Source organism: Trachurus japonicus, chromosome 4, assembly GCF_045865225.1.
Source record: "Trachurus japonicus isolate A0001 chromosome 4, Traja_1.0".
Taxonomy (NCBI): domain Eukaryota; kingdom Metazoa; phylum Chordata; class Actinopteri; order Carangiformes; family Carangidae; genus Trachurus; species Trachurus japonicus.
In genome coordinates, this window is record NC_140910.1 from 8,887,120 (window position 1) to 8,900,504 (window position 13,385).

At 40.1% G+C, this 13,385-nt stretch overlaps 1 protein-coding gene across 13 annotated transcripts in view; it reads left to right on the forward strand.

Annotated features, from left to right (window-relative positions):
* The window catches only part of mcf2l2 (MCF.2 cell line derived transforming sequence-like 2), a 116,753-nt gene that overhangs the window by 78,552 nt on the left and 24,816 nt on the right, over positions 1-13,385 (forward strand). For all 13 annotated transcript variants that reach the window (XM_085773812.1, XM_085773803.1, XM_085773805.1 and 10 more), the window contains exons 23-27: positions 705-845; positions 2,187-2,279; positions 3,405-3,483; positions 10,373-10,409; positions 11,205-11,302. In XM_085773812.1, coding sequence (XP_085629938.1) covers positions 705-845; positions 2,187-2,279; positions 3,405-3,483; positions 10,373-10,409; positions 11,205-11,302 — 448 coding nt within the window. The remainder of the gene's footprint in view (positions 1-704; positions 846-2,186; positions 2,280-3,404; positions 3,484-10,372; positions 10,410-11,204; positions 11,303-13,385) is intronic.

Consider the following 13,385-nt stretch of genomic DNA (forward strand, 5'->3'; position numbering starts at 1 on the left):
TGGCAGCTTTGGCAAACAAATCATTTATTTAGTTTGTCACCACATACACAAGAGCTCCGGTACACAGCAAAATACAGAGAGTAACCTGGAACTGGTGGGCATAATCACTACTATGTGAACTCCTTGGCAATGGCTTGAAACTAATGGGTGTTCAGTTATGTATCAAAATACACTCCAGCTTTAAACACAGCAGTCAGCTGGTGAATTTGTAAGGTGTTGTTGTTCTGGATTTTAATGCATCCATGATTATCTGTATAGTTGCACATTGTTTCACAGTTATCAAAGAAAGAATGTGAACAAAGACAGCTGCTAATGAGAGCAATGGCACATTTTCTCAGGTGTACCAGTACAAAGTAGGAACAAAGTTGCTGCAAATGGATCTTAAGATTGCAGGAGTTGCAATTACTGATGATGAAAGGACAGAGAGTGCTGCAAACATTTATCCTCTTCAGAAAGGGAGAAGATGTGAGGAAGAAGAGAAGAGAGCAGGAAGCAGGAGGGCTGATGAGGAACACGGCATTAGTGAAGAAACACTCTCTAACAATAGAAGGACAGACAATATATCTCAATTCTTTAAAGTTACCACACCTACAGCAATGTGGCAATGACTTATTTATACTACTCAAAATGTAATAGTTTAACTGTGGAAGGATAGCGGCACACACGTAGAGGCAAAATGACGGACTGATTTCACTTGATTTCAGGTGAAGGACCTGGCCAGGTTTAAGCCAATGCAGAGGCACCTCTTCCTCTACGACAAGACGCTGCTGTTTTGCAAGAAGCGAGAGGAAACCACTGACGGACATGAGAAGAGCCCGTCCTACAGCTTTAAACACTCACTCAAGGTTAGATCCAGATGGTGCTGTGCACGACAGGAATGTCACCATCAGCCCTCACACATCACCAGCTGTCCCCTTTGTTTAGTACTGCATGGCTCCTGGGTGTGTGATAGAGACTCTGAGATTACAGGGGGTCTCTGACAGCAACAACTTAAGTGGAATTTATCTTTCAGCTATAAATGCTGGTTTCTCGAATGTTCATTTTAATGATGTCTTCAGGGCAAAATATTGAAAGAAGTTGAGCTTAACTGTTAATGAAAGGTTCCCTGTGGAGTTGTTGACCTCCTGTAGGGCTGCACACACAGCTCTTTGTCTATGAGCCCTGCATTGTTACAGTAACTTGTGCACACAAAAGAGCACATACATTCCCATGTGACATGATACACATTCCTGCTGGTAACTTCACATTATTCCATCTTCAGGTGGTTGTAACAAGAATCAATATTGATATATTATTCATATAATCAGAAATGATACATTCATAAAGAAGGACTGTGCAAGAGACTTACCGTCCTTCTGGGTGATTAGATAGATAGATAGATAGATAGATAGATAGATAGATAGATAGATAGATAGATAGATAGATAGATAGATAGATATGTTGCTACTGTATTACAGAGATAAAATGATATGGTAATGAAAGTGCTGAATGACTAGTGAAGGTCGTTTCACGTACTTACCTACTACTAGAAATGTCTAATAGAGTTCATCCGAAGGTACCTTCTGCAACACATGCTTTTGTCTGCAATGTGTTCACGCCACTCGTATGAATCATTGGTGATAGTATATTCCAGCTCCTGCCCTCTTGACTAACAAGAGCCAGTGCAAGTCAATAAAATGCAACATCCTGTGTTTTGAGAGGTGCTTCAGGCTGTAATGACCAGGACTCGAGAATATCATATGAAAAGACTTATCATGCTGTCCAACAAATGCCATGAAAAGAAAAAACAAACTGTCAGTTCTTCACTTCGTGATTTCTCTACCCTGGGCAGCTACATTCAGACAGGGAGTGTATACTTAAAAAATAAACTATTTTTTTTACAGCCTTTCTTTATAACGTGAGGGAACTAATTAAATCCTACAAAGCCAGCTGATTTGCACAGTCCTGGTTGGTTCCTGGGTGTCTTGAAAAATAATGTAATCATGCTAAATCCTCTACATGCACTATAGCTTTTTGTTGGATCACTATGATACATGCACATTGAACAAAGTGTGTTTTTCAAATACCCAACAGGTTTTCACGTCTTAAAGGTAGTGTTGTGTTGTGATTTCCTCATCTTTCAGTATGGTGCTGCTGTCTAATTTCCTCCTGCATCTCACTGTGTCTCTGTCCTACTGTCTGTCCAGATGAGTGCTGTGGGCATCACGGAGAATGTCAAAGGAGACAGCAAGAAGTTTGAGGTGTGGTACAATGGCAGAGAAGAGGTTTACATCATCCAGGTATGGTGAAGATGTTTGAATGAAGCAAACATTTCATATCACTCATGCTCAACTTCACTCACACACACACTTTATTCCCTGGATTATTTTCCCTCCTCTCTGGTCACATGGTTTCTGTCATTTTGTGTGAAGGTTTTCCACCGGTTTCAAGTCTGATTTAGTCATCACAGATGTTCATTTTCACATAATTTTTTAATAGTACAGTAGACTATATATATTTTTTATTACTTTTTACCTATTTATTTGACAAAAATAGTTACCATTTTCTTTATAGATTAAATAATTGATTCCAAACGTTTTGGTTTCTGACCTTACGAAGAAATTCTGGTTGTGACCTCTCTTCACATTTAAGAAGCCTCTAAGATGTCAGCATTTCCTCCCAAGGAACCCATTTCACCTTCAGACTCCTCTGATGGTTTCACTTTAATAACTGCTTGAGGCCAAGAGAGGTATTTCACAACAAAACTGCAAATTTTAGATGAGACTCCTGAAAATATGTACAGGTCTTTCGTTTCCAACTTCTATGCTCAAATAATCATGTTGCAGCCACTCAGACTTGTCTCCGAGGACAGAACCTGTCCCTGAGGTTAGAAACCACTGGACAGAAGTAACTGTCTCTGTATCTTCTGCATATAAATTAACTCCCCCCCTTCCACCAACTGCAACAGCTGTGAAAACATTGATAGCAATAATAAGAAGAAATGAATGTCATTCATAATTCAAGTATATTATATACTGTAGTCTTCTATGTCTTTGTCTAACTACATTTGTAAAATAATTTGGAACAGTTTGTGCAAATAAAACAAAAAAAGGTAAATTAATATAAATGTGTGTAATAGGTGTAAATTCATGTTTTTAGTGTCTTGATATTTTAATTGAAAATATCCAGTTAATATTTAATTTTGTTATAGAGGCTTGTTGGGAGGCATCGTGTGCTCTTTTCCACACTTCTCCTCTCGGGGACAGTGTTGCACCACACAGCCCTGCCACAGTTCCTTACCCAGGAAAACAGCATTAGTCTTAGGACGTCTTTGTATATGTTGCTTCATTTGTGTGTGTCTCTGTGCATGTGTGCGTGTGTGTGTGTGTGTGTGTGTGTGTGTGTGCGCACACTTTCTTCCCCAGGCTCCTTCCATGGATGTGAAAAATATGTGGGTGTCAGAGATTCGTAAAGTTCTTACAGGCCAGCTGGAGGCATGCAGAGGTACACACACACACACACACACACACACATGCACTGCGCACTTGAGAATATATGCTCATAAGAACTTACTTAAATTCCAACTTGGAGCTGAAGTACAGGCAAGTGATTATAAGAATCCATTCATCTATTATTTTCTGGTAGGCCACATGTGACTTCATTCTTACAGTACGTACAGCATACATGGTATGAACACTGACTTATTATATTTCAAAACACACATTCACCTCATTGCTGTTTTGGCATGTTTCACTGCCTCTTCATTATTCTATATTTTTTATACTGTACATTTCATGGCCAAATACAGCTAAGTACATTGCAATGACAAGTCATACATGAACCCTCTTTTCAGATTTTGGACATACATTGTTTGATTTTGTCAGTTCTGTGTTGGAGGCTCTAAACATTATTTTCTGCTGCCACAGCTCCTTTTTTTTCTCTTATCAAAAACATTCTCTGGTCACCACCAGTATCTGTCAGCACATCTTGAGTCATCATTGCTGGAGTCTAGAGATGGGCCTGACATTCTCTCGTACCGATGGCCAAGCCACATTCATCTGCTTTCTAATGCTGTGTGTGAATGGCAGGCAGAGAACAATGAAACTGCAATATAAAAACAGAAGCACAGGCTATTTTGTATTTTGGTAGCTGTCAAAAAGATACAAATGCATCACATTATTTAGGACAGGTGAATCAATGCTCACTGTCTTTTGGGAAATAAGTATTACATCAAGGAAATGTGTGATTTTGCTTTATCTCTTTCAATCACTGCTCACAAATGTCATTCAGCACTCGATGGGTTCATTTGTGGCCTCGAAGCATTTACTCTAGTTTTTCTAATCACTGTTACACACAGGAATTGCCTGCATGCATTTATATTTCAGTTTTGGTTGTAACAGCGACCTTAAGGATGTTCACCAACAGGGTGAAGATTTGAACACGACACTACTGCTGCAAACACTGCACAAGTGTGTACATATACAGTATATTGTAGCCAACCCCACATAATATGATACATTTATATTGCACACATTTTTTTTTCACAAATATGCAGTGTAAGAATCATAATTACTGCCTGGGTCACAGGCAGCGGTTCTTTAAATAAATGGATATGTGTAAATATAAGACCATGAACTTGCCCTGATCTTAACCAACTGCTGTCAACACCTCATATAAAACTTTAATAATGCTGCGGTTGAGTTGTATATGAGTAGGCACTGTTTTGCAAGACTCAACTCTGGAAATATGCTGTGAATAAACATTTTAGACTTGTTAGATATGTTTCCCCTCACAATATTTACAAAACAAAATGACAAATCCAGACTTACACATGTGACAAAAATGTAGTTCGAAAATGCAGATCATCAAGGTGCTCACAATGAATTTCATTCCAGTTTTTCTGAGTTCTCTGCGATTAAAACAGGAGCTTTACAGTCCATCAGTTCAACAAGAACATGATGAAAATACTACAAACTCTTGATGATGAACTGCTGCACAGCTCAACCAACATTTCATCCTGTGTTGCCCAAATCCAGTCATCCCATTTAAATGTGTGCTGTGCAGTGCTGCAATGATGATTTTATGATGAGTTGATGGATAATACAAAAAATAACACATTTCCTCAAGCAATTTAGTATTGCATGTCCGTGAAGTTTGGTAACTCACAAGAGACAGATTAACAGCGTAATGGTAAAAATTAAAGAAGCAAAAAACATCCTGACTTTCAGTTCACAGTGTTGCTTAAGCTTCAAAAATAAAACTTTCAGACATTTTCTGCTTTTCTGTTAAAGGCCTTATTACATAAACTTGACATCATCACTGTAGCATCAAGGCTTTTCTTCTCAAACTTCTCAAAAGCTCCTCCAGAGCCTCACAAGGTGAGATATTGCATAGCATTGAAATAAGCATTGCATAATACATTACATTATGTGTTACATATTTACACTTTCAAAAGCCCTTCAAAACATATAGTTGTTAAAAATCAGTGTTGTACACATTTGATGAAAAGTTTAAAGGGGAACTGTGCAAGTCCACTCGCTTTTCCTCTGTTTTGGTTACGCTCCTCTCGCCCAGTGCATCTGTTTTCAACAAAGCCGGCGGAAAATCAATAAATTGAGCGGTGGATAACATTACATAACATATACAATGTTATGACGTGTACGTTTGTGTAGTCTTAACCGTCACAAACAAAAGATTATGGGTTACGGAGTGAGTTTGTGTCGCGGTGTGCAGAGACGAGAGCTGGGACACCAACTCAACCTTGCAACACTGATGTTGCAAGGTTGGTTTCCAGCCGTGAGATGCCAGGTGAAGACAGAGAGCCTCCATTGTCACTCGTACAAGTCACAAGTCATGTAGTTAACTATCACAATTACTCCAGAGCTTTTTATTGAAGGTAAAAATGTAGCATAGCCACAGGAGAAATCCTGCTAAGTTCCTCTTTAAGTCATTCATTTGGCAAAAATGAAAAATGTTCTGCAGTTTCAGATACTCAAGTCAGAAGATTTTCTGCTTTCTCCAGTAGATATCATTGTAAATAAGATATCTTTGGGTTTTGTTGTGCTGCTGTGAACGTGTGACTTAAGGCTATGGGAAACCGATGATCTACGGTGGCCTTGAGAGCTCAACGCACTGAAAACATATGCAAAGATACATATGTGCTGACAGCACATGCTCTGCCAAAAAAAAATCACACTTGCAAATAAATGTGTTACCAATTCAGTTGTACAACACTGGAGGGTTGTGGGGTTCAAGTCCAACTCAGTGCTTTTACTGTAACTTTAAAAGTTAAAGTTAAGTATTGAAGGAGTGTCAGCCAGAGAGCACTGTGGGTGGCGTAGTGCTGAATTAGTAGTGAATAAAATTAGTGAATCATGTGCATATGTTTTGATTTTTTGTAGAATACGTGTTGTCGATTTGATGAGGGTGTTAATGAGATTTCTTAAATTACAAAGCGTTGAGCTGTTAGGGCCACTGGACTCAGCACTGGTTTTTTTGACAACTTGTAAACAACAATTAATACATGAGCTGTCAATGATAGTTGCTGCCACGTTGTGAAGATATAAATAAGCAAATGTACACATTGTGAAACATATATGCGCTTGTAAACACACTGCAACCCACACTGCAACCCACACACCCTTCTCTGAGTCTCTCTGTCCACTGGCTCCTGTAGCCGTCTCTCTCTCTTCCCTCCCTACAAGCCTCAGTCGTCCACAGTTCCACTCTGTGGTCCTGACTGACAGGAAAACCACCCTCTGTGCACCACACACTCTGCCCAACTGACAACCCATCTGTATGTGTGTGTGTGTGTGTGTGTGTGTGTGCGCGTGCATGCGTGTCTGTGTGAGCAGACTGACTAATAACACAGCAGCCATGTCATGAAGCCCGGAGAGCAGAGGCTGTAGGAGGCTATGATAGTCCAGTCCAGTGCTGTGTGTGTCCATGTGTGTGACTTACAACTGTGACTCTGTGTAAGGAGGGTGGAGGAAAGACTGAGAGACAGAATGAAATTAGACTGGGAAAAGGAGAAGAGAGGAGATTGAACCTGCTGAGCAGAGAGGAGAGAGCGTTGGAGGGATGCATGGAAAGAAAAAGACTGACAGATAGAGAGAAGACAGATTTTCAGGTCGGAGATGGAGGCCGAGAGGCAGCACTGCGAATGGATGGAGGCTTGAAGGGATGCACATGAAAAGAGGGAGGGTGGAGAGAGGGATGACAAAAGGGAACAGGAGTCATTTCAATTATGTGCTGAGGAGAGAAGGAGACAAAGCATGAATGTGATGAGAAAGAAAAAAGATGGATAGTTGTGTGTTTAGTATAATATACAAATGTACAAATAGAATCTGTATTGAAAACAACAGGCAGCAAATTGGGTGTGTAGGCGAAACACAATTTTAGCCTAAGGTCTACTTGGTATGCTCTAAAACTTTAAGGGATATCTCACTGTTATTTCATTATACATTTTTGTCAATGCACTGTGTCAAAGAATAAATCTCCATGACAACTGAGCACATTTGACTGAAGACCATGAGATGGTGCTGAAAAACTAGCAGGTGAAGGAGCATTCATGATCTTTCTCTATTTCTATTTCCAATGTCAAGAATGAGCTTCCTTGTCAGAGTTTACATGTGTTTTCATAGTTCATTTCCAACACTAATGACAATGTTGCACTCTCCAAAGTAATTGCTGAGATCTGTGGTGACGTCGCTACAAAGAAATGTTGTTGGGCAGGGAACAAAAGCAGTCAAATGATCAACAGCCAACAATGAAGTCAGATATTATCTTAAACTGTAACAGACTGTCTCCCAAATGCTGGCATACTAAAACTGTGAACACACATCTATGGCAAGTACAGACAGTAATGAAGGTTTTAAACCAGCAATAAAATGACTGCCTGCAGGATTCTTGTTTTTATAAATACTTGAATTCATTAGTTGGTGAGTAGGAGTAAAATATTTTTCCTGTTTTGTATTTCCCTCAAGTCCAAAATTTTTGCTTTTAGCAAATAAATTTGGGCCCCCCTTTTGCTTATATTGATGTTAAAGCAGCTATCTGCAACAACAGGGAGTGAGCCAGAATGTAGGGGAAATGGATTTGGAGAGAGACGGGAAAGAAACAACATGTGCATGTGCAGATGTACAGTACTGTACAAGACAGAGTGCAGATGGAGAGTAGTGCAATCTGTGGTTAATTGGTCAAATGTATGGAACTGAAAAGCAAACATGCATCAACACTAACACAGTCTTCTTCCATTGTGAAAGCCTCTCTCATATGAATAGGTCCATTCATCTCTGTTGTGCTGGGGTACAGATATATATAGACAGATAAAAAGCAGAATGTGGACAAAAAAAACTCCATAGGTGGTTAGATGCTGCTTATGGTGTTATGTTAGTTTGTTGCCCTTAAAGAAACATACCATACAGTAAACATGAAACATTGTGTATTCTGAACTGTTACAATAGCTGACTGTGGAAAATAGACTACTATACTTGCATTGACTCTAGACTAAATGTCATTCTCTGCTGGGGCTGTATTGGCAACGTTCTGTCACAGCCAGTGAGGTTGCATCATGTTATAAAGGTTTGCTGTGGTATTTTAGAAACATAGAAGGTATGATCTTCAGTACTGTCAAAAGCATATCCTTAAACATCTTTTTTCTACTAACACGATCCACCAGACTTAAGTCATAATGGAGGCAGGCAGGCAGCTGAGCTGAAAACACTGGTGGGACTCGCTGTTTAAAGATGAGTCACCCAACTCGTCGTGTACTATTTGCTCCAAGGAAGCTGTAGTGGAAACGGATATGACATCACTGCACACACTTCAATTTGATCAGCTTTTATAAGTAAAGTATAGCTAGATCCATAATGGGGAAAAAAAACTTTTTGCTGAATACAATATTCGGAGCATATTGAATGGCTCCATGCTGACTCTGCATATCTGCATCAGGTTCATTGGTTGGATGGAACCAGAGGCGTCAAGCCAGATCAGCTCGGTATTCCACTTATGTGAGCTATGCTTTTGTGGAAAGCTGTGCCGCTTTGCAGATATGTTACTAGAGTCTTCTCTAGAGATTTTTTTTTCTGACAGCAGAATCCTGTGGCAGGCCAGATTTGTTAACATTGCGTTTATGAAGCCTGTTCTTTGGATATGGCGACGGTCTCTGAAGCTGTTTCCCCAGTGACTTCAGTGTTCTGACGTTTCCTTCTTTCTTTCTACAGCCAATAAAGGCCAGTAAAATCAGCTTACACAGTTGACACAGCAGTTTAGGCGAATTTAAGCTTTGAAATAACGCAGAAATGTTAAAGTGGAAGGACAGAGAAGGATCAGAGAGGCTTCTTAAAGTAAAAGATGTCACCCTTTAATGCTGTTCCAGAGGTCAGACACTGAAAATACAGGCTCAAACGTATAACCCTCCTTTTCTGGCTAAGCATAAAAACAGCAAGGTAGCTCTTTTATAACCTGTCCTGAACTATTTGTCCTCCTTTGCAATTTAAGGTCTCTTATTCTTCGTACGTTCAGCTGCTTTTCTAAAGGCATGCACAGAGAGAACACACAAGTCACAAATTCACAAAAGGCACTTCTGTATTTATTTTTTCATCACAAAATGTGGATCATAATAAACATACAGTACTGTCATATTCACCGTTTATGCTGCTCAGCCAGCTCTGTGGAGATCAGCACACATCTGTCTCCCCTCACACTCAACTCGCCCACACTCTCACTCCGCCTGTTTAGAGCAAGCCTTCAGCCTGCTGCCTGCTGCCTGCTGCCTGCACTGCAGCTCCAACACCAGTGGTAACTAAACTAAAATAGTAAAGGTCCTTGCTCTTCAACACAACTGGACATATTTCTGTTCTTAACATACAGCTACCAACAAAAGTTTGTTTACACCCTCCATTTGACATCTATTGGTTATCAGGAAAACAGATCAAACTGAGCTTCAGGTGTGCCCTGTATCTATCCATCCTGTGGTTGTGTAATGCCCATCTTACACACACACACACACACACACACACACACACACACACGTATGCGTGTGCGCATGCACATTCAAGCAGTTGATGGGATTTCTGCCAGTGGCTTCACAATGTTCCACTGACCTACAGGTGGCAGTAATGCGCCAAGATTAACAACAATGTCAACAAAGGCAGTAGAGAAAAAGACTACTGGCTACTAAACACTGTATGTGTGCATGTCAAACTTGAGATATATATATATAATATATATAAAAAAGCAAGAGGCCACAACTCCTTTCCTAACAATAAAAAATATGTTTCCCTTTAATCAAGTTGTCTTCATCACTTAAGCCTCACCCCACCCTCACAGTGAGGTGGCAGATCAGTCACTTGATGCACATTAAATTGTAATTTCTCTGTTACATTCACAGAAGCCAGTCAGCTGAACATCTATGGAGCACCGATAAGGTCAGCAACCAACTCCTTGTCACCCTACAAAGTGATATGACATCTCTTCTTAGATAAGTGCTGAAAAGTACAAGTGGCAACCTTGAAGGAAAAAGTGGTGATTAATTGCACTGAAGAAAATATTGCATTATTTATATAACTATTTTCCCACATTATTTATGGTGCAGCCTTGGGATAAAAACCCTTTATCAATCTACACTCAATGCCTCATAATGGCAACAACAAAAAAAGAAAATCAGAATTATGGAAAGTTTTGCAGTAATGTTAAAAAAGAAGAAACCTTCCAAACTGTAAAAATGTGTCACCAGAATAAGACCATAGTCATTTTAATGGAGCAAGAAGGAGCAGCCATAGTGAGCTGTTATATAGCTGCAGGCAACAGGCTGTGCACCTCCTCAGCACTCACCAGCTCCTTTCATCGTGCCCTGCTGTTCACAGACTCATGCCTTGTATAACATAAAATCAGATCAATAGAAGAAAGCCAATTAGTGTCCGACTTCTTTGTTAAAACAACAATAGTTTGCTTTCCTTCCCCCAGAATTCTGTGACCTGATTAGGCTCCATGATTGCAGGTGTCGGCAAATCAGCAGGACTGACATTTTTGCGATTGCCACTTCAAACACCTGCAGATTAAAAAAAATAAAGATAAAGACCTACATATTTTGCATAGGATCTAAAACTTTGTATACTGATGTCAGTGTTACCAGACAATGTAGATGGGGATTGTGGGAAATTGAGTTGACAGTCTTATTTGCTCATGTCATTGGTTTACACCATTTTCACTTGTCTCTCTAGGAATATCAGGAAGCTGGCACTGAGACAGTCAGATTCATCAAGTCCAGAGTTCGGCTTCAGGAGGAGCAACCCCAGCCCAAACATGAGACAGAAGAGAGGTGAGAGGTCGCTTGTTCAATTAGAACCAATAAGTTGTTGACTGGTGAGTTTAGTTATGCATCAGTAAAAAGCTACAGTAAATAAGGCCAGGGGAGATAACACATACACACAGGAAAGAGGTGATAGAAATATTTTTTCTCATTTTGACTGATGAGATCTGTCAGACAACACATCATGTATCACTGATGAAGAGGAAAGAGGAAAAATATAAAAAAAACATGACACATTCTGCAACTCTAAGATTGAGCACTTAAAACTTAATAACATAACTCTGTACCGTATACACATCTATATGTATATATAGATAAATCGTAATGGATCTTGTTCTTGTACACTGACGGTGTGTGTGTATTTCCATGCAGCATCTGACTTTTTACATTATGTTTAAAACAAGGTCTAGATAGCAGCCCCAGCACATACAGTACGTGTCCCTGCTTGTCACTGCATCTTTTACTCCTATCCTATCTTACCCTGGCTCTCACTCAGAATTGGTGTGCACACGCGCACACATGCGCACACACACGCACATGCACAGATAATCCTCTTCCAATCACCACCGCTAGAATGGAGGTAAAGGTTAAGGACAGTTGAAAGCAGCTGTTGTTTTTGGTCTCACCCCTCAAATGGGTGTGCGGTCACTATTATAAAACCCATACCTGTCTCCTCTCATCCATTCTCACCTCCTACTCTTTTCTTTTTCTCTCCCTTCCTCTTCTGTCGCTTTCACTTGTACTCTCTTTATCTCTCTCTCTCTTCTGTCACCCTTCCTGCCACTCTTGTCTTCAGTCCGCTCTCTGTACCTCACCCTCTGCTCTGTGTTGCCCTTTCTAACTCTCTTTTTCACTTCTCTACCTCTCTCTCCTCTTGTCCTTTTTTTTCTTTTCTTTGTCTCATTTCTATTTAGGGGATCGTCTTGTGTGTTTCCATAATGTATAGTATATAAAGTTATGTTGCCATGGATTTGGTGTGCTAATTTTTCAGGCTATATTTATTGACTATTACTGCCATTGAAGGGGACATATGGAAATATCACTTTTTGAAGGCTCTTTAACATATATTTGGGTGTTTGTCTTGCCTTCCAGCTGCCAAAATGTGAGAATTTACAAAACAATCTGTAATGTGCAGGCTATAGGTTAAAATCCATGCAGTTTGATGAGCTGTTCCCTCAGATGTCTTCCAGTGATGTAACTAGTTTTCAGATTTACATAAAACCAGCCCTACCTGGTACCAGTAGAAGGGGCAGGGCAAGCAGTGGTTGATTTGCATTTTAAGGGACAGACTCTGAAACCAGCCGTTCTGAACAGGACTGTTTTGAGCAGATGAAAAGAGCTGTGATGTTTGATCCTTGTCACAGACATGTCTTTAAGACACCTGGGAACTATTTTAATTTGTGGAAAAAGGGGCATAATATGTCTCCTTTAAAGGTATGCTGAATTATCTATTAAAGGTTCCCATGACAACTATTACCATATGTCTAGACTAGAAAAATATTTTCCTTGTGGGCCGAGTCCTTTAAATGTGGTTAGGCGAGCTCTAAGCAACCTCTGTCAAGGCCTGATTGATGGAGTGCTGCTTAAATGTTTGTCTTTCCAGCAGGTCTTCCAGTTGGTCCTCTTTACCTTTGTGACTCTTCATAGAGTTCGTAGTTTCCTTTTCATTTGGACTGATCTATGCAACTGTGACTTTCATTGTCATGACACTATTGTGGCGTTATAAATCTGTCCGTCAACAGATTATTAACCTGCCACAGTTCTCAAAACCACCTTTGTGGTGGCTGCAGAAAGTGGATGTGTTGTGAATAGATGGGTCTTACTTTAGGGTTTCCATCAGAGTATTCCAAGTCTAAGCTGTTCTTCCTCTGGACCAAAGCACTAGGGAATTCCAAAACCTGAGACTCGGGTTGATGACCTTGATCACCCCATCCTCAGTAATGCTGTAGGAGCAGCCACCATCACAACCACACCATTGCAGATATGGAAATAGTATAGCTCTGCCAGTCTCCCCTTGGCCGCCATTTAGAACTGTGTGCACATACTGTATTCAAGGACTTGACCCTTCACAGACCTGACTCTTCACTCTAAT